Here is an 18,655-nt window from a genome sequence, read left to right as displayed (position 1 = left end):
GATGGATACATTTTGGCGACGTGAACCCCTGCGATTGGCGGAAATTTGGTGACGTAGCCAATCAGCGAGAAAAGAACGTACGTGTCCATCTTGAAGTGTAACCGACCGATGAGAGAGCTCTGGCCCAAGTTGGGCCGCCCAACAGCGATGCACCATCGGCAGTCGGCTAAGCGAGCTTCGAGGGCCAACGCTGAACGGGTGTGTGGAGCGCCCTCGTCCCAAAATGCTGCGATGGCCGTCCAATGGTCTGGAGCCGCAGACGCGAGTCACGCCGAAGTCGATCGCGCTGCGTCCCATGTCAACGTAATCTACGTGTTGATGTGGGCCAGGGTCTGCACGGAGTTCGCTCGAAGTGTGTACATGCAATGCACTGCGGTGGAAGTGCATTTGTCGCCGCAAAGGTTGCATTGCATCACGTGAGCAGTCACCACTCGTAGCTGTTTGTTCACCGTCGACGCGCTAGGTGAGACGATCGATTTGCTGTAGGATGGATGGGGCTCTGCTGCAAAGTGTGCAGCTGGCTTCTGCGCCTGACCAAGCTGGACGGACAAGACGAAGTTGTGAATGTGAACGCGTCGTACATTTGTGAAGCGAAGTTTAACCATGGGAGAGTTATGCGCTTCTAAACGATGGGGACCGCCCAAGCTCCTTTGTTTTCGATGTTGTAGGTGTTGGTGCCCCGCTCGACGAGGAAATATCCGTGGTCGCCCCAGTGCGTGCCGATCGAATTGCGTACGATCCAGTACTTGGTTCCAGTGCCGGTATCCGTGCCCCAGCCCACGAGGCTCACGACGTGTGTAGTTCCCGGATACTTCGTGGAGTCACGCAGAATGTAGCCGCCCTTGTACTGCTTGAACTCTGGAGTCAACGAGTACATGCTCACGACGATCGGGCCGCGATGGTAGATCTCGTTCATGGCCTGCAGCTGGAACTCCTCCGACGTGGTGAAATTCAGCGTTCCGTACTCCGATATGTAGTACTTGACCGGGTCTTCCACCACAAAGCAATCTCCGTTCATGGTGCACGTATGGCACTGCGCTGCAGCGCAGTCATTGCCTCCTATCCAGGAAGGATGCGACGCGACATACGAGCTGCAGGTTGAGTCCACAATACCGTTTTCATGGATCCACTTGTGCGCGTATCGAGGGTCTCCACCGCGACACGAGCCAAACGTGCGCATACCACAGTCAAGCAGCACTTGAGGCGACAGCAAAACTTCCGCGTCGAGTCTGCCGGTCTTTTTGAACTTGGAGATCCGAATCCGGTCGGACAGCGCACTCACCGTGGCGAAGGCCCAGCAAGACCCACAAGCTCGAGGCACCATTTGGTTCAACACGCTGGTTGTGAGACTGAAACCAGTGCCGTTGTAGTCGCGCCAGTCCCAATGTCCAGGCAGGTCGTCCAGTGAGTGAATTTCCGGAAGTGAAGTCAAGACGTACTCAGGGTCGATTCCACCGAGGAACCATCCAGAGCCTTTGTTCGTAGGAACCGTCACGGTCGAAGAGTGCGGGTCGTCGTTTGTGTGTCTAGATGCTAGCAGAGCTGAGGTGATGGCGATCCCCGCTGCAAACCAAACGACCAGCTTCTGGACGAGTTGGGAGGTGGCAGCTTTTCGTCTCAAATTGTCGGTGGTGGCCATAGTTTGGGAATTCCGAAATAACGACTTCGGATATCGATACCGAACTCTGCTTATCGTGAGGATAGGAATGGACCGGCGCTCCATCAGCTCGATTGCTCTGCTCCAATGAGCGCAAGCATTATCGGCTACGCATTTTACTCACATAACGCTTCTCGCGATGACATTCAAGAGTCGGGACCGGCACATGCCACGTGAATTGAACACGTTGCCCGGAATGGTTTTGCTACTCAGGCTGACTACAATCCTTGAGGCTAATCCGAATAAATGATGTTGCGTAGCAAGAACTTCGCATATTGGTGGAGCAGGTGCTATTTGGGATAATATACAATGGCAACTTAAGCTGTGGGTTTCTAGTGGGGAAGCTGCAGCTGGCTCACGTATCGAGTTGAGTGAGCAGCGCCACACCGCGTCGGATCCAGTGCTTCTGTCGGTGCTGTGCACTCATGGGCAGGCGAACGGACATGACAAAGTTTGTCGAGTGACCAGTAGTCGAAAGCGTTCCCTGTCGCTTGGATGTCTTGTATACTGGGCAGAGATACACGTGCGCTGTGCCCTTGGGGTCGGTATCCTCGATCGGCTCGATTTGATCACGTGCCTTGGGCAGTAAGTGCAGCACCGGCAACGGCACGTAGAGCTCGCGCGGCTTGGATTCGGCCAGGGTGTGAGTGGTGGCGTCCCACCGCGCACCTTCCAAGAAGAGACCATCGACATACGCACCATCTTCCGCTGGTGTTGTGAGCTCTGAAGCAGGTTGGGCCAGCACCACCATGTCGTAGCCCACCTGATCGATCGGTAGCTTGTGCTTACGTGCGTAGTTCTGCTGCGTTCCCGTGATGAAAGCTTGCGTGAAGAAGAAGCCCGAAATCCAATACACCGGCGGCGCTGCGCCGCGCGTCAGCCAGTTCTGCAAGAACGCTAGACGCGCCAGGAAGTCCGTGACCCAGCTACCGAGTGGCTTGAGAGAAGGGTACGCCACAGCCGACCACCGTGCTGGCACGTGGCCATTCACCATGCTGTTGCCCATGGCTTCCAGCTCTGCAGACATGACCACGAGTCCCTTGATGGCCTTCTGGATCTCCACAAGTGAGATCTGCAGTAGCGCGAGCAGCCGATTGAATCGCCCCAGCTCCTGCGTCAGGACGGTGTTCATCGACTCAGAGTACGAGACAGGAAACGCCAGCTCGGCCTTCTCGAGGTCATACAGTGGCGGCAGCTTGGCCGCAATATCCCGAGCTGTTTCGTCCAGCACCTCATCCCAAGACTTGACTGCGCCCCCGCCGCCTCCAGATGCGCCTCGCGGCTGCAGCGATAAAGCCGATTCCAGCAGCAAGTTCGTCTCGGCGATGGCAGTCGAGATGTTGGCGTTGTCGTGCAGCCCGAAGACCTCTGGACCTTCGTTCATGGGTAGCTGATCGATATAGTTCAGGAACACCGACAGGGAGCCGTCGGCGGACGGCGCGTAGTATAACCCCGAGGGCGAGAAAGTGTAGCTGTCCGACAGAATATCGCGGGTGTAAAAGTCCGAGAGGATCGTGATAAGGCATCGCCGATCCTTGTCGTCCGTCACTCGACCGCCGTAGTTGCACTCGCCGGCGAGATACGCCAAGGCAGCGTACGGGATCGGGTCATCCGGCTGCAAGTCGTCCAGAGAGATCTTGAGTTGGTCTTTCGAGATGGCTAAATCCGAGGATGAAAACACGTAGCTGATGTTCCAGCCTAATGGCCCAAACTTGGTCCGTTCACGCACCACAGCGTGGAAAAAGCAGAGCCCGAAGAGCAGCTTCTTGAATTCACGGGGTCTTCGACAACTGGCAACCCACCCTTCATCGATCGTCAAGTACGATCCCTTCAGGTTCGCGCGCATTCCCTTGGGCGGTTCGTTGGTCATTTTCACGCCATGCTGAAGAATGTAAGACGGAAAGGCTCGAGTAGGCTCGCTCGTCAACCACAGCCGAAAGCTCGCGTGCACCCGGTCAGGTGTAATCTCCTCGCAGATCTTCTCTAGTGTCGGCAGCCAACTCACAGACAAGTGGCAGTTCTGTAGACACACCCAGGTCCCGTTGTCGATTGCCTCCGCGATAGCGTTCTCTGCTAGTGGACCCTGTCCTTGACCTAACGAGATCGCCACGAACTTCTTGTTGAATCCCAGCTCTGCCGCCAACTTGAGAAGCTCGGACATTGGATCGGCACCCGGAGTTAACACAAAGATCAGCGGTGTCGAGCAATTCGAGTCGTCGAATCCAGCTTTGAGATCGAACGGCTGCGGGTCGATGAAGCGCTGGCCCATCTGCGTCGCCACGAAGGACATGACAGCGGGGATCACCTTGTCTGGTCTCAAGCAACGCAATACGATGATGCGCTGAAACGCGTCCAGCGTGGCAAGAGCCGAGATGTTCGTCAGAGTCTCGGCTGGGTCAGTCGAGTTGTATGACACCTCCCACAGACTTAGCTCCGTCGCAAACGCATCACTGAATTCTATGAAGGACGGCAGAGCGTCCAAGCCGACGATGTTGGCCCACGTCTTGTCATTCAGCCATCCTTCGGATCCTGCGGGCTTCGGTTTCTGTACGTCCATCTGTGTATTTCCTGTGAAGAAGTAGCGGAGTTCCCCACCGTCGATTGTTCCGTTCCCCACCAGGATTTTGATCGCCAGCAAGAAGGCAAACAGTAGTTTGTCCTTCTCGAAGAGAGACCGACACACATTTTGGTACAAAATGAACGTGAAGGCGTCGTTCAGATTGTCAAGCCTCGTCGCCAGCACCGAGGAGCTCTCTGCCCGACTGATTGAGAACACGAAGAGGTTAATGAACCACTCGAGCGCGTACTGGTACATGGGGTCGATGACTGTAAGGTCCGCGATACAGAAGAAGAGCTGAGAGGCCCGGAAGGCGACAGGCAAGTAGCCTTGGCGCTTCTCGGCGATCATCTGCTGCGTCACTGCAGCCTCCCGCACCTTCTCCTCAATTTTGTTGGCCGTGATCTTCGACGCACCGAGGGTTTCGATCAACCGTTCATCGTCCAGAATATTGCCCTTGGCAGTCTGCAGTAGATACAGAATCTGGTCTTCGATCTCCTTCAGAGTCTTCTTGTTCGCCGCATCTTCGAGCACCAGCTTCTCTCGTTGCTGCTCTAATACGGGTTCCTCCTTGGCAACCACAATACCCAGCATCTGATCCTGTAAGCCCTCTTCAGTGGCCATGAAGTTCAACAAGTTGACCTTCACACAGGTCTCCGGTGGGTAGTGAGGATTGCGCAGCTTTGTCGTCATGTAGAGGCGGAAGTTGGGGTCGTACTCAACCGTGTTGTCGCCCAGACGAATCGTGGCCACGCCGCCAGTCTTCACTACCTGTTTCAGAAGAATGGGCTCCAGCATCGGATCAATCTCTTCCGGCATGTTTTCGATGAGCACAGCAGCGCCGATCATAATCGAGTTCTCCAGCATGCGCACAAAGCCAGCTTGCGATTGTTTCACCACCTTGAGGTTGTTACTCTCCTCCATATTCTTCACCCACCGGTTCGCCTGGCCCTGAGGGTCGATCATCAACGGCCAGCGATTGCTGCGCTGCAACATGATGGCGTTGTCGATCGAAAACGAGTCGTTAGGCAGCTTTGCGATCGTCCACGCACGAATCTGCACAGCTTCGCCCAGTGTCTCTGTGAGTGTGAATGTCTTTGAACACGTGATGGCTTGCTTCGTGAGCTCGGTACACCACAGATCAACAGCGCGCTCGCGGTAGATACTGGTGAACGCACCGAGGTACGCGATCACACCGGATGCCAGCATAATATCGCCTACAACGTTGTCGTACACAACCTGCAGTTGCGCCGACATATCACTCCATCGAGCTTTCTCACCTCCGAGGCCACCGATAAGCTGAGTAGCTCGGGTCAGTTTCTTGGAGCAGTCATCCACCTGGAACTCCAGGTCGCTCTTCTTCTTATACGCAGCAGCGAGGTCCTCTTCAAGCCGCGCCACCTTGTCGAGCACCACCTGAAGTGCGTCTTGCTTGACCTTGAGCTCACTCTGCGCCTTGTCCAGAGCCAACGTAGCAGCCTTCAGTGCTTCACGTTTGGGCGCGACCACCTTCGCCACTCTATCGTACACCACCATAGCGTGCACCCAACTGCACAGACCTGAAGCTGCTACAGAAGCCTTGCGAATCTTGTCGGCCTGGAAGTCCGGGTTCGCAGCATACGGACGCACCTTGTCCATGGCCTCCACTGGGATGTTATCCTTGTCGTACTCCAGCAAATTCTGCAGGAATCGCGTGTCTCCAAGCAGTGTCTTCTGTGCGGGTCCCCAGTAGTCGTCTACCTTCTTGGTGCCTCCCGCGGGGTCCTTGACCTTCACGGGCGGTACGCGCATCATAATACACACAGCTTCCATCACGAGCTTGACTCCGTCAGGTGGCTTCTTCATGGCCTTGATCTCCGTGATGTCACCCTTCGTGAGTGTCTGCAGAGCTTTGACTGCATTCTCCAGGGCTGGGATGGCCTCTGCCAATTCCGCCTCACAACTCTCCTTGATCGCATTGGCGTCGGCTGCTTGCTCATTACACAGCTTCTCCTCAGCACCAACAATATCTTTCGTCGCGTTTGCCTCCTTCTGCTCACGCGAGATCGTCTCCAGCAGCGCATCTGTCTCGATAGTAGCCACCTTCAGCAGTGGCTGTAGAGCCTCCAGCTCAACCTGCATCTTCTCCACCTGCTCGGCCGTCTCCATGAGCTTCGTGAGTCCGTTGTCATACCGCTGCTTCATGGTCATGACCTCCACACGTTTGTTGTTCAGCAATTTCTTGAAAGTGTTGAGCAACTCGAGGTAGGACGTCGGGGTGACGTAGTAATATCGCCGCAGCGATTGCAAGAAGTCACGCGTAAGCGCGCTCACACTTTCTTGCATTCCAACACACACGTCCACGATACCAACCTTGACTTGAGCTGGCAGCTCGATATCCACCAAGAAATAGTCAGCCACGGAGCGAAGAGCTTCGTCCGGCCACTCGGCAAACCAATCGATAGTGCAGCAGTTTACCAGCGACGGGAACATTCGCAGTCGCCGACGGAACGCTTCACCGATAGGCGACAGCGCCAGCACAATGTGTAGATTGGTTCGGCAGCGTCCCACGAAAAAGTTGTACAGCTCTGCACTGTTGCCGGCGTTGACGCCCGAAGCTGTGGCTGCGGGCTCCAGCGCCTCATTCATCTGCACTAGCTCATCGTTGGCCCAGAGGTTGGCCACCTCTCCGGTGTTCAATAGCCCATTGATGTCCTCGAGATACGCCTCCTCCACGATCTGCGTGTCCGAAAACAGGAAGACTGTGGGCTGGTTGTTGAGCCCACTCAGTTGCAGCACCTTCTTGATGTCGTTACGCCACTCCGTCCGCGAGTATGACTTGGAGATCTCGATCTGGAAGAGTTTATACTCGGCCATGAACACAGCCAACGTCGTAAGACTCTTGCGTCCACTGCCACCGACGCCCACAAGAAGAGCATTCCCCAAGGGTTGGTGAATCACACGCGAGATGCGCGCCACGTGCTCGATAGCATTCTGAAATAGTACCAGACGCATGGGAGCTGCACTCATGTTGTTGTAGTCTTCGAGGAACACCTGCATGGCGTTCTGTAGCTTCTCGCGGTCACGAAGCTCTGCGTAATTCTTGCTGCCATTCTTGCTATCGCCTGCACCACCAAAGTTGCCATAGATGAGCGTGGCGTTCGGCCCTCTCACGTCTGTCGAAGCGTATTGCAGGTCGAAGTGCAGCTTCACAGTCTTGGACAGAATGTCGGCGAACCACGCGCGATCTTTATCATCAATGAGTCGGTCAGAGAAGACACGCAGGCATTCGTGACTCCACAGACGCACAAAGTCCTTCCCGTCTTTGATGGTGTCACTTGACGCCTGCGCAACGCCCTGGAACACCTTGGACAGATCGCGCAAATTGAAAGTGTAGTGCGACTTGGCCGGCGTGGGCAGTAGAGCCTGGGAAATGGTGTTGTAGATATCAATGGTAGCACTAACAACGGCCCCGCCGAGCTGTTTCACAGCCTGTGGGAAGTTAAGCAAGAACCAGTCTGTAATCCTCGTGAAAATTGCTCGGAGCGAGTCGTTGTCGAACGGCACGAAGTTAATGAGGTTGAAGTACCGAACGTAGCGCTGCGTGATACGAGTTCGGCCACCGCCAGGAGGCCCCATCGCCGCAATGAATTGGATATCCACCAACTGCGTGAATGAATTGTCCTTGCGATTGTACCAGCCGCCGTGGCCCATCCATTGGCGAAGCAGCTCGATCGGCGGCTGGGCACCATAGGTTTCTTTTGCTGGCATGTTGAGATCGTCCACGAAAATCACACAACTCTGTCCGAGTGGAGGACCTAGTACGCCCTTACGACGCTTGTCTAGCTTGGCTTCAATTAGATCTTGTGTCTGGTTGGCACTCGTCTGCGCTGAGAAGTTGAGGAATATTGACGGAGCGAACTTGGGTGGCGAATCGCTTGCCCCCGGTGGATCATTCAGTCCACTGAGCAACTTCTTTTTGATCGAGACAGACTTGCCCGTACCAGTATCACCCGTGCACAGCACGTGGAAGTGATGGCGGATGAGTGTGTCCAACAACCACGCGTTCCGTTCCGAGTCGATTGTGGGCACTAGCACTTGAGTGAATTGGGCGTCGCGCGGGATCACGAATGCACCGCCTCCTGACGCCTCCATCCAATTGACCCAGACACTGCGACGAGTATCAAAGCGATAATCGTAGACGAGCCCCTCTTCTGGAATAGCAAGTAAAGCCGCGCGGTCAGGTAGGAGCACGTACGACGGAGATTTCGCCACGAAGTCCTTGAAGTAAAGCAGTGATGGTGAAGGAGGTACTCCTAGTTCATCATCGACTCCTTCCTCACCGTCCTGCAGGTGCATATCAGCCGTGACCACAGCCACTGCGAGCTCAGTCGAGAGGAAGTCGCGTAGATATCTGTCGAAAATGCGGCGCGACTTGGTGTCAATGCAAGCACCAATAGACCAGATGACCGCCTTGACGAGCACACATTCCAGAATGCGTTGTGAGTCTACACCAGTCGGTACGGAAGATGAAGCTGCCGCTGGCGTCGTACCATCAGCTGGAGGGTCAGGAAAGCCATCACGTAGAGCACACTCGAAGAGTCTCAGCAATGACGCAGCATGCTCCAGGAACGTCACGGGGGTGGGCACTGTGCAGTGCTTATCGACAAAGTAAAGCATTGGCGGCACAATCCAGCGGAATGATTCTTCGAGATACTCCACGTGAGAGGCAAACGCAACAGGCAGCCGCGTATTCAGCCACGTTCGCACGAGCACCTCCCAGCCCAGCACCTTTGCCTCCAAGAAGACCATTCCGACGCGCGAGACTGTCGCAGGAGAAGCCTCTTCCAAATCCTCCGTTTCGAAGACCATTCTCATCCGATCCGTCATTTTGACAATCTCACCGCTCATGAGGCAGAGCTTCTTGTTGTCATCGAGCACGGTGTTCATATTCTCAATCCACACAGCATCCACAGGGCCGTCAAACATTACCCACTGCAACTCTGGACTTGTGTCACGCGCGCAATTACGATACGTGCATGCCAGTACACCATCAGACCACTCGTGCGTGTTCTCGTCGAAGTTTCCGTACAGCTGGCCGCTTGTGATAGCCTTCGGGTTCATCGTGTGGATGTTCACGCGCTGTTGTAACGTGGGGGCTCCCTTGGTGCCGTTCTCTTCCTGCAGCTCGATTTCTTCGATGTAGCATGAGGTCATGGCCGTTGCGAGGGAGTGGACGACGCACGTCTTGCCTGAGCCAGTTGTACCGACGATCATCAGGCCGTGACGCACTTGCACAGTCTCGTAAAACTGCACCACTTTCATCTTGAATTCGGGCTTGCACTCAAGTGGAATGTTAACGTCGGGAACGATAGATATTCCACGCACACAAGTCTCGTCGATATGGCGAAGAAGTGCACCGTGGTCCGGAAGCGGAAGCAGCACGTCGGGGAATAAATCCGAGGTGATACCACGAAATAGGGGCAAGTCATCAGATGTGAACTTCGGCAGGTTGACATCTTGCACAGACCGCAGCACAATCTTGTCCTCCGTCCAGAACGGGTCGTTGCCCAGTTGTTGACGCAAGGCTCCGGTGGCCACGAGGATCGAGTTGACAGCACGCATACCGTAGTCGTAGTGCTTCTGTGACGATAGCTGCTCTGAGGCCAACTGCAGCACCTGCGTGAGTTTTCGAGCGTTGCTACGAGCTTGTGCAAACCCAAAGGAGTACAGTCGAATTTCAGAGATCAGCGCGTAGTCGGGCACCATCATAGCACACGGGCGGAACAATGCTTTGAGGTTGTCCGGCAGCTCCGCACGACCAGCGTAACCGGGATTCATGGTGATAAAGACGTTAGCACTCGCATTCAGTTTGATGAACGTTCCTTCAAACAGGAACTTGTCCACGCCAGCCTTCTTGCCTTCGTTGATTGTCAGGATCTGCTGAGCAATGACGGACAGCACTTCAATGTTGATACGATTGAACTCATCGAAGCAGCACCAGGAGCCGCAACCAGCCAAACCCTTGAAAAACTTCGCCATAGCCAGGTAGTCGAGGCCATCGGAGCAGTTGAACACGACACATTGAATGGCGATGGCCTTACTCAGATCTTTCACCGTCTCGGTCTTGCCAGTACCAGCGGGGCCTTCCGGAGCTCCACCGTACATCAAGTCGACAGCTCCCATCATCGTACGGTAGCATCTATCCGTCAGTGGAGTGATCACTAGCCGCATGGTGTTGCCGAGGTACTCGTATCCGTATCGAACGCGAGCATTCACGATACGAGCTTGTAGATCAAAGACCCCGGCAGACTTTACACCTTCAGCCCAGTAGTAGCGAAGCTGCGAGATCCACTCGAAGTCCTGATCGCTCTCCACGTCCTTCTCAATCATGTGGGAAATCGTGTCGCGCGCGTGGACATCGATAACCACCAAGGCACCGATTGTAGTGCGCTCGAGCTTGGTCAAATTACCACGCACAAGCATCACAATCTTGTCCAACTGCGAGTTCAGCACCTCAACGTACGCTTTGATTCCGTTCGCGCCGTCGCCAAGATTCAGTGCGCGGGTCACATCCTGTGTCCAGTACACCTGCGAGACAGCCAAGACAACTTGCGCAGGCCACTTGAGCATCCACGTCTCTCGATCCTCGAGCGGGTAAGCGGCCATGGAGCGCTCCGTTTGGTCACGTACGCTATCCCATTGACTCTGCTCCACCTCGAGCAACCACATCTCAACGTTGCCTTTGTTTTTGTTGCTCTCAGGGCTCACAGGTAGTCGCAGGGGCACGACTTCGCCTTCTGCCGAGCGCATTTCAGTGATCATCAGAGGAGGCCCGTCCTGGAATGTCACGTTGAAGACACCTTCGAAGCATTTGCCCAAATGGGGCTGCACAGCACGCGGCTCCTTCGTTTGCGAGAGAATTTCGAGCAGTTCGTCGTTTGAGAGGAAGAAGAATCGAGGGAAATGCAGACGCTTCATCTCCAGGTAGTCGTTCAATCCCTTCTGGATCTCGTCCAGCTTCTCGTTTGCACGCTGGAACTTGGCCAGCAGCTTGTCCATCGCAATGACTGTGAGGAATGTCGGGTCGGCTACGGTGTCTTCCATCGTCTTACGCCACAGCGCGTCAACACTCGCAAAGCGACGAGCCTCCGTAGGCATCTGGCGCATAATGTCCTCCGAGCTGAAGATGGCTTCGAGGTACAGCCATGTGCGTTGGCAGGCCATCCATTCATCGAGCAATTGCTGCGAATACTGCAGCTTCTTCTCCCAAGCCTTGCAGTCCTTCTCGATACTTTTGATATACGGCGAGCCGCGCATAGTCTGCGTCTTCACTAGGTGATCATCAAGCAGAGCCACGATATCGTCCGTACTTCGCAGTAGATACGTTCCAGTCTCACGGTATGGCGCAGTCTGGAACTCCACTTTCTCCCACTCGCCTATCATTGCGCTGAGATTCTTTTGCAGCGAGTACTCCTTCTCAGCGAAGGTACCAATCTCCTGAATGGTCTCCAGGTGTTGCGTGATACCACGATCGAGCAGAAGCTGGAGCGTCAGTTCCTCCTCCGATTCCTCAAAGCCAATGGTGTGTCGAAGCTTCTCCCAATGTCGCTCTTGTAGTGCGGGACTTGCTAACGACTGGATCACTGGCAGATAGGCTTTGAACTCCTCCGTACGTTCTCGAAGTATGAGCGCGACTTCAGCTGATCCGGGGGCATCGTCTACCAGGGACTTGCTCAACTTGTACGAAGCTTTCCACCATTCGGTCACAAGCCCTTCGATTGTGCCTCCTTTTAACTCTAGGAACGGTCCGTTGAGCCAAGCCTGGCGACTCGCATGGAATTCAGAGCTCATGGTCCAGAGTTTATAGTACGGGGCGAAATCGCTCTCTAACTTGCCCAACAGTGGCGTGTACTCTGTAGGCGGGAAGCCAAACACGGCTTCACGGGCGTTAAAGTCTAGCGCCTTCGCACGCGCGTCTTGGAGTGCGTCGTAAAGCGTGATAGCTAGCTCCACATATTTATCCGTGTGCTCCACTTCACCGTATCGTGTGAACGCCTGCACATCGCCCTCAAAGTGCTCCAAATCCAGCTCGAACGCTTCCTTCTCGAGCGCAAGCCTGTCCATCATGCGCACCTTGTCCTCTTCTAGAGCTGAGTCACATGAATCCGCCGCGTGCGCCACCTTCAACGGCCACTCCTTCGTCGAGTGTGCTAATGTAAAGTCCTCAGCGGAGAGCTTGTGGGAGAATTCGTTCAATGCGTCGAGTCGTATGTGAATGGCAGCCACCTCACGCTGGATGCCTGCAATCACCGCCTTGCTTTCGCCTACGAACTGCTTCAACTTCGCAAGTTGCGCTTCGTTGGTTGGTTTCTCGTTGATACGCGCTAGGATAGCGGCGTACCGTGCAGTGATGGCGAGGTTTTGGGCCCGCGCATCGCGCACTAAGCTCGAGATTAATGTGTCACGCAACTCTAGCGATCGAGTGCGAAGCTGCTTCTTGAGCGCACTGGTATGGACGCACACGAGCGGGAGCGCGACAAAGTCGAAGGCGATGACGTCCACGCAGAACGCCAGCTCGTGAAATCTCCGAATCTGTGCGCATAATTGCGGCAGGTATGCCTGCTCATCTGCCGTCGGTGGTGTTTTGCCTTCCTTCAGTAGCTGCTGTTCCTGCAGTTGAAGAGGCTGAAGCTCAGCGATGAATGCTGTGGCATCAAAGTGTACGAAGTCTGTGTACGCAGCGAACCGTGCTGCTAGCGCGTGTGCTGCCTGCATAGCGTGATCAACACTGTCACGGACTTCCACTTTAGCAGCCTGGAGCGCATCCAAACACTCGGCTACTACCGCCCGACGACTGGCCTTTTGCCTCTCGGATTCATGTTCATGTCCAACAGCAAAATCGAGCAGAGGCCGGCGGTCGAGAGACAACAAGCCCATGATGTCACAGTCCAGTCTGTCGATCTCCTGCACTGCGGACACTATTGCGTCCAATGGTTCCAACAGAACTGCCGTCACTTCCTGCGTTGACGGCTCCACAACCACTTCGTCGTTCACGAAACCAAGCTGGACACTGAACAGTGAGCTGTGTGGAGCTCGAATCGCCTTTTGGTCTAGCATTTGTGTAAAGCGCTTGCGAGATGGACGAACGGGGGCGTCTTCCTCTTCTTCATCATTGCCATCTCCTCCATTAGTACGAGAACTAGCAGCGACGTCGCCTTGAGCGTCATCTGGTTTCATCGAAGTCCCAGGCCTCGTCGTCACGAGACTGCCGCGCTCTGCGTGGTGCCGCACAAAGCGCACCCACTCGTCTACCGAGCGATGAACAACTTCACGCAGCTGAGCGGCCAAGCGTAACTCCAACCCCGTCAACACTCTCTTGAGTCGACTGGCATCGTACGCCACGCGGTCCGAAAGGAACAAGTCGAAATGGTCCTGCAAGTTGTCGATCACGTTCTCCACAAGTGCGCGCCGCCAATCCACAAGCAAAATCTCTGCTACTTTATTCGCGTGCGACGCCTGCAGCGCCTGAAAGTCCAGTACACGGAACGGCATCTGCGACGCCAAAGTCGTCGTCGTTGGGGATGCACCTGCTCCATTCGCAGCAACACTGACGCCTTCTCGATGATTTTCCGTGCTGGCCGTAGTAGCGAGGCTCTTGTCGACCTGAACCAGCAGCAGCTTCTGGAACGTTTTCTCCCAGCCCGCATACATTCGCCTCAGGACGGCAAGCAGCTGGGGTGAGCTCGTGTACGATACGGTGCTGACACGCCGCCGATTTCTCTCAAAGTCGTGCTCGGGGATCTCCACTTTGCCATACGTGATCGCTCCGGGCTTCGTTGGTCCAGGAATAAGGTCAAGGCCTTGGAAACGCACTTGCAATTCGGGGTCATTGCGTAGCTGCTTCAACAGCGCGGCCTTCTTCATGCTGCGCATGTACTCTTGAATCGCAGTGTCCGTGAGCTGGCGCAGCAGGAACGCAGCAGGCTGCGAGTCCAGCAGCGCCACGCGCTCGGGTAAACCCGCAACCACTCGCGCGTGAACTCGCTCCAGTGTTAGTCTACCCATCGCTCGGAGCTGCGACGCATCCTGCCGCGCCAAGAAGTCGTCGAACCTCAGCATGGCCTTGACCTGTTCGCGTCGCTCTCTCGCAGCCGCCACACGGCGCTCGAACGTGACTGGGGACTCGCTCTCGAAGCGGAGGTTGATCCTCCTGACCCACTTCTGTCTGTCCGAGCCCTGGAACTGCACCAAGTACTGGGCTTTAGCCGTGTCGTAGCTCAGCACCGCACAGCTCCGCCATCTCCACTCGCCTTGGAAGAAGTAGGGCGACGCGCCGACTCGCTCCTTCTCGAGCCACTCTTGGGGCGTATGGGCTTCGAACTCGTCGCTGTCGAACAGATGCAGCGGGAACTGCGACTGGTCCAGCTGCAGAATGCCTTCGTCTTCTCTTGCAGTGTCAGCGCTCTCTCCTTTCGCAGCTGGAGCTGCGGTCTGTCTCGGAACCTCCTCTAGAGCTTGGCCTCGTAACCTGCCGGGATACGGCCGCACGGGGGCTGCAGCTGTAAGCTGGTGCTGTTGCGCCCTCCTCTCCTGCTCCTGGAGCAGCTCCTCCGCCGACTTCCAGCGGTGCGGGTGGTTGTTATGGTCCACGCGCGTGAGGTCCACGGCGCCTGGCTTGGGCGGCTTCTGCTTTCTGCTAGAAGGCGATCTGGGGGCTCCTGCCGCCGCTGCTGCAGCTGCTGCGCTGCGACTGGCGCGAGACGCCGCAGCGAGTCGCGTCTGCAGCAGTCGCCGCTCCTTCTCCTTCCGGTGCTGCTTGTGCAGCCTGAAGCGAGCCAGAAGCTGCTGCTCCGGAGTCAGCGAGCCGGGTCCATTCGACTGCGGCGTTGATGGGATTTGCCCCTCGTCTTCAGTGAGCTCCAGATCATTGAGCGACGCGCCGGGACGCGACTGCGCCATGCTGGAGATGATGGCAAGTGGTTGCTCGGGCACTAAAGCGTCGCAGTCGGCGCCCCTCCGTGTCTAACAGCGCCGTTTCATCTGCAAGTTGAAGTGGCCCAGTGTATAGCATTGATATAAAGGAAAAAGACATTGCGGTGAGTGTCGGTGTGTATCAATGTGTATTGATCGTAGCGAAGAACCGCAACGAGAGCCTTCAGCAACAACGCGAGCACTAAAGAATATTTGGTGTGGAGCACACTACATATTTAAAATGCAAAATGTGCGCCACACCACATATTCGTTTGCAATGAGCGGCGCACCAGGCATGATGGCGGGCGGTCCTCGCGGCGGCGTGAACGTCGGCGGCGGAAGCTCCACTGGCCGCGCCATCTTCGCGCTTTGCGGAGGCCTGGCGGGCGCCTACTACGGCTTCTACCTGCAGAGCAAATACATGGAGGAGCGTCGGGTGCGTACTACACTGCAAGTACCTATACCTTGTATCAATCAGTCTCACCTCTTTTTGGCATTTTCAGGTGCACGCGCTGGTGGAGACGGAAGCTCGCAAGCGCCTGGAAGAGGAGAAGGCTACCAACAAGTAACAACAAAACGCGGAATAAAACACACCTGGTTCTGTGATAAATACTGTCCTCGAAGTAGAATAAGCACCAAGCAATCTTTCAGCCGGCCATGGTCGGCAGCGCCACCTCCCGCACCGCCGAGACCAGCAGCAGCATTTGCTTCTGCTGCTGCACTAGGATCTCGACCAGTTTGCGCTCCATGGCCCTCATCTCCTGCTCCTTCTCCTCCCTCCTAGCGCGAAGAGACGCCAGCGTTTGGTCCACAGTGCGAATCTCAGCCTTCTTCTTCTCGATGCGCTCCAAAAGCGCCTCGAACTCCTCGTTCAGTCGGCGCTTCTTGGCCACCACGGCCATATTCAGCGACCCGCTGTTGTTGCCACTGGACTGCAACATCAGATCTCGCAGTGAAGCTTCGATGGTCTGCGCCTCGGTCTGTAGAGCTTCGACGCCCCGCTCCAACGTGACTTTCATCTCTTCAACTTCTTCGAGTTGTTTCGTGACAATTGAGATTTCGTTGGACAACACGGCGCTCGAGCTGCGGTGGGCGACCAACTCATCGCGCTTGTAGTTGGTCAAGGTTTGCGTCATCTCGCCGTGTTGCGACTGCAGTTGGGCCCAAGTTTCCTGAATTTTGGCCATGAGGTCTTCCCATTGCGATTTTTCGTCGGCGAGCTCTGCTTTGAGTCGATGGAATTTATCTTCCATTGCGGCTCGAGAAGTTTGGCTTGCCGTCGTCTCCTCGGTGATTCTCCGCATTGCACGCATGACGAGGTGGAGGACGTGGAACGCAGCGTGCTTCTGCTGCTTCTTGAAACTCTCTTTAGCGTCGAATTGGGCGTCTTCAGCTTCTTCGAGGGCGGATCGGAGGGAGTTCAGTTCGGTCTCGAGATGCTCCTTCTGCTTCTTGAGCTCAGTCATGGCTCGTTCGACGTGCTCGATGAGCTTTTCGGAGTCTTCTTGAACCTGGGCGATCGCGTCTTCCTGCTCTCGAAGGAGCCTCGCCTCTTGCTCACCAAGTTGCTCCTCTAACTGCTTGGAGAAATTCTCCTGTAGCTGCTTCGTCAACTCTTCTCGTTCTTTGTCGAGTTCTTCTCGTAGTGATTCGAGTTGTCGCTCAGTGGCGCTAGCAGTAGTTGATGCAAGCTCTTCGAGTTTGGCAGTCCACGCGTTCTCCATCTCCACACGTTGGTTCTCGTGATCTTCCTGCAGTCGCAGAAGTGCTGCTTCTTTATCCTCGACTAAAGAAGTCATCAACCGAGCTTTATCTTCAGCCAGCTTACTCTCAAGTTGAGTTCGCTGGTCCTCAAGCTCTTGCGTCCATTTGGCGGTCAGCTCCTGTTCGATCACCTCAGCACTGGCATCAAAATGCTCTTGAGCTCGTTCTCGTTCTCGAGTTGTTATCTCATCCGTTAGAGCTTGGAGAGCTTGTGCGTGCTGCTCTTCCAGTTGGCTCTTGAGTTCTGCGAGTTGAGCCTGGAACCGCATCTCGTGACGTTCTTCGGCTGCTCGGATCGCAGCCACCGCTTCTTGCTGCACCTTATCAAGCTCTTCGCGCTGCCGCTCCTTGATTTGCACTGCCGCCTGCTGCCACTCCTTCTCTCGGTCCTGTTGTCCTTCATTATACGCCATCTTCTTCTCCACTTCCTGGCGTTCCTGCAGTTCCTCCATTGCCCGTTGCCACTTGGAAGTACACTGAACCACTGCAGAGCCTTTGCGCTCGTTCATCTCTTTCTGCAATGATGCCAACTCGGCATTCGCCCTTAACTCAGCTTCTGCAATCGCGTCTTGAAGAGCCTTCTCCTGAGCTTCACGCAGATTAGTCATCTCTTTTTGCCAGTGTTGAGTTTCAGCTTGAATCGCCTCCTCCATCTCTATCCGATGCTTCTGTGTGACGGCCGCAAGCTCAGCTGAGTAAACCTCTGCACTTCGCTGTTTTACCTCTTCCGACAGCATTTCCATTTGGGCCTTCAATTCTGCAGTATGCTCGGACATTTCCTCGTCATGGCGTACCTGCATTGAAGCCAATTCCCGAGCGTGATCAAGTACTAGTTTACTCGCTTCTGAGCTGAGTTGCTCCTCGAACAGATCTCGTTGAGCTCGAATCTCGGCTTGAAGAGCTGCTTGTTCCGTGTTCCAACTCTCTCGTTTGTGCTCCCAGTCTGCCCGTAACGCACCCAGTTCATCCTCGAAAGTGCACGCCATCACCTCGCACTTTTGCGTCAGTTCTGTCAGCTCCTCTGTCAGTCGCGTGTTATCCTGTTGAAGCTTGTCCCTTTCGTCTTGAAGTGCTTGAATGGTGCCCTGTGCATCGTCCTCGGCGGACTTGGAGATTGACTCGAACTTGTCCTTCAACTGCTGGAGCTGTGCGGCATGCATGGCTGCGAGGTCTTCCTGTAGCTGGGACTTCTCCTGCTGGTAGAACTCGTTGAGCTCTTCTCGATCTTTGTCGTGCTCTTCCTTCATCCTGCGAATCGCGCCCAAACGCTCGTCGTGCAGCGTCTGCGTCATCTCGTCACATTTCGCCATGTAGTCCTCGCGCAGCCGCTCTTCAAGCCGCCCCAGCTCCTCTCCTCGCCTCTGTTCTTGCTGGACTTGCAGACGCACAAGGTTGGCGTGCAGTTTTGCTTGAGCAAAAGCACGATATTGCAATCGTAGCCGCAACAGCGCCACCTTCTCACCAAGAACTAAAGCCAGTAGAGCCGTCGCCTTCTCCTTCTTCGCTCGAGCTTTTTCCTTCTCAAGTTTCTCTTCAAGTACGAGCATCTCTCCTTGAGTGGCGGCTAACTTGGCCATATACTGAGCATTCTCCTCCTCAAGCCGCTTGATTTGCGTGTTCTTCTCTTCCTCCATCGCCTTCAGTGAGTTCTTCACAGCTGCGAGTGACTTGGACATGCGTTCACTCGCATTCTTCGCGTACGTCTGCTCCTTGAGACTATCTTC

At 55.3% G+C, this 18,655-nt stretch overlaps 2 protein-coding genes across 2 annotated transcripts; both read right to left on the bottom strand.

Annotated features, from left to right (window-relative positions):
- Positions 1-622: 622 nt before the first annotated feature.
- On the bottom strand, positions 623-1,803 carry PHYSODRAFT_316167 (papain-like cysteine protease C1; the record flags this gene model as incomplete). The annotated part of the gene is made up of 2 exons (XM_009531518.1): positions 623-1,473; positions 1,782-1,803. The coding sequence occupies 2 exons, from the start codon at positions 1,801-1,803 to the stop codon at positions 623-625; spliced, it is 873 nt and encodes a 290-aa protein (XP_009529813.1).
- Positions 1,804-2,012: 209 nt separating this feature from the next.
- Positions 2,013-15,155, bottom strand: PHYSODRAFT_510095 (hypothetical protein; the record flags this gene model as incomplete). Its single annotated transcript, XM_009531517.1, has 2 exons — positions 2,013-13,298; positions 13,488-15,155. 2 exons carry the CDS (start codon positions 15,153-15,155, stop codon positions 2,013-2,015), a joined length of 12,954 nt encoding a protein of 4,317 aa, XP_009529812.1.
- Positions 15,156-18,655: the final 3,500 nt, after the last annotated feature.

This window comes from Phytophthora sojae (assembly GCF_000149755.1).
Source record: "Phytophthora sojae unplaced genomic scaffold PHYSOscaffold_5, whole genome shotgun sequence".
NCBI lineage: Eukaryota > Oomycota > Peronosporomycetes > Peronosporales > Peronosporaceae > Phytophthora > Phytophthora sojae.
This window is presented reverse-complemented; position numbering and strand designations above follow the sequence as displayed.